The 2,322-nt window shown below is 35.8% G+C and overlaps 1 protein-coding gene across 1 annotated transcript; it reads left to right on the forward strand.

Moving 5' to 3' along the window:
* Positions 1-1,214: 1,214 nt before the first annotated feature.
* On the forward strand, positions 1,215-2,174 carry LOC106535041 (O(6)-methylguanine-induced apoptosis 2; the record flags this gene model as incomplete). Its single annotated transcript, XM_014031909.1, is given in 3 exon segments — positions 1,215-1,316; positions 1,825-1,998; positions 2,069-2,174. Coding segments are annotated over 3 exon segments (382 nt in total), but the record flags the coding sequence as incomplete, so codon positions are not given.
* Positions 2,175-2,322: the final 148 nt, after the last annotated feature.

Here is a 2,322-nt window from a genome sequence, read left to right on the forward strand (position 1 = left end):
AACTGTAAACAATATAATCTGTAAACAAAATCAACTGTAAACAACATCAACTGTAAACAACATAAACTGTAAACAATATAATCTGTAAACAAAATCAACTGTAAACAACATCAACTGTAAACAACATAAACTGTAAACAATATAATCTGTAAACAAAATCAACTGTAAACAATATAAACTGTAAACAAAATAATCTGTAAACAAAATAATCTGTAAACAATATAAACTGTAAACAATATAAACTGTAAACAAAATAATCTGTAAACAAAATAATCTGTAAACAATATAAACTGTAAACAATATAAACTGTAAACAAAATAATCTGTAAACAATATTAACTGTAAACAATATAAACTTTAAACAAAATAATCTGTAAACAATATAAACTGTAAACAATATAAACTGTAAACAAAATAATCTGTAAACAATATTAACTGTAAACAATATAATCTGTAAACAATATAAACTGTAAACAATATAATCTGTAAATAATATAAACTGTAAACAATATTAACTGTAAACAATATAATCTGTAAACAATATAAACTGTAAACAATATAATCTGTAAACAATATAATCTGTAAACAATATAATCTGTAAACAAAATCAACTGTAAATAATATAATCTGTAAACAAAATCAACTGTAAACATTATAAACTGTAAACAATAATCTGTAAACAATATAATCTGTAAACAATATTAACTGTAAACAATATAATCTGTAAACAATATAAACTGTAAACAATATAATCTGTAAACATTATAATCTGTTAACAATATAATCTGTAAACAAAATCAACTGTAAACATTATAAACTGTAAACAATATAATCTGTAAACAATATAATCTGTAAACAAAATCAACTGTAAACAATATAATCTGTAAACAAAATCAACTGAAAAAAAATCTGTAAACAATATAAACTGTAAACAAAATCAGCTGTAAACAAAATAATCTGTAAACAATATAATCTTTAAGCAATATAAACTGTAAACAATAATCTGTAAACAAAATAAACTGTAAACAATATAAACTGTAAACAATATAAACTGTAAACAATAATCTGTAAACAAAATCAACTGTAAACAATATAATCTGTAAACAATATAAACTGTAAACAATATAAACAGTAAACAATAATCTGTAAACAACATACATCAGCTGTAAATAAATGTAAAGGCTGTCAGTAAAATAATCTCTGGTTGTGGATCAGAACCCTGGCCCGGGTCCAGCCTGCTATGACTGTGTGTCCAGTTGTGAACTCTTCAGTCCTTCCTTCTCAAAGAAAGGAACATGTGGATTTATAAAGTCCAAGGTGAGTCCAGGTGTTCACTCACCTGTCATCAGAGGATCCAGATGTTTTCAGACAAACTGTTTAAGTCATCTTTAAATCAGAACTCATCTGACCTGAGTATCAGAACCTGGATCAGTTTCTGACACTATTTACTGTCTCCTCATCGTCTCCTCACCTCCTCGTCTTCTGTCCTCCTCACCTCCTCGTCTCCTTGTCTCCTCACCTCCTTGTCTCCTGTCCTCGTCACCTCCTTGTCTCCTCACCTCCTCGTCTCCTGTCCTCGTCACCTCCTTGTCTCCTCACCTCCTTGTCTCCTCACCTCCTCGTCTCCTGTCCTCGTCACCTCCTTGTCTCCTTGCCTCCTCTTCTTTCCTACTCGTCTACTTGTATCCTTGTCTCCTCACGTCTTTTTCTCCTCGCCTCCTTATATCCTTGTAACCTTGTCTTCTTTATCCTTGTCTCCTCACGTCCTTGTCTCCTCACCTCCTTGTCTTCTGGTCTCCTTGTCTCCTTGTCTCCTGTCCTCCAGCCGGTCCGGACCCAGCAGGACTTCCCGGGTCCAGCCTCCTACAACCTGCAGAGATCTTTCATCAACCAACAGGACTTCAGTGTGGGCGTGTCCAGGGTCTTCAGGTCACCTGTGGCCGTGCAGTGGGACACTCCCAAACACAGGACCCCAGCTCCCAACCAGTACCAGAACCAGGTGCCTGGATCCTGTGAGCCCACCTCAGGGGGACTCAGAGTTCTGACCTTTTTTTATTCTACCTGTGCAGGTGAGTTCTGACAGAAGCAGAACCTCCTCAGCAAATGGTTCTGCAGTTTTCCTCTCCAAAACCACCCGGGACTCAGTGTGGGTGAACAAAGACGTGCCGCCACCAGGTGAGCACACCTGTCTGTGTGTCACAGGTAAACTCACCTGTCTGTGTGTCACAGGTAAACTCACCTGTCTGTGTGTCTGTGTGTCACAGGTAAACTCACCTGTCTGTGTGTCACAGGTAAACTCACCTGTCTGTGTGTCTGTGTGTCA

This window comes from Austrofundulus limnaeus, unplaced genomic scaffold (assembly GCF_001266775.1).
Source record: "Austrofundulus limnaeus strain Quisiro unplaced genomic scaffold, Austrofundulus_limnaeus-1.0 Scaffold1346, whole genome shotgun sequence".
Lineage (NCBI taxonomy): Eukaryota > Metazoa > Chordata > Actinopteri > Cyprinodontiformes > Rivulidae > Austrofundulus > Austrofundulus limnaeus.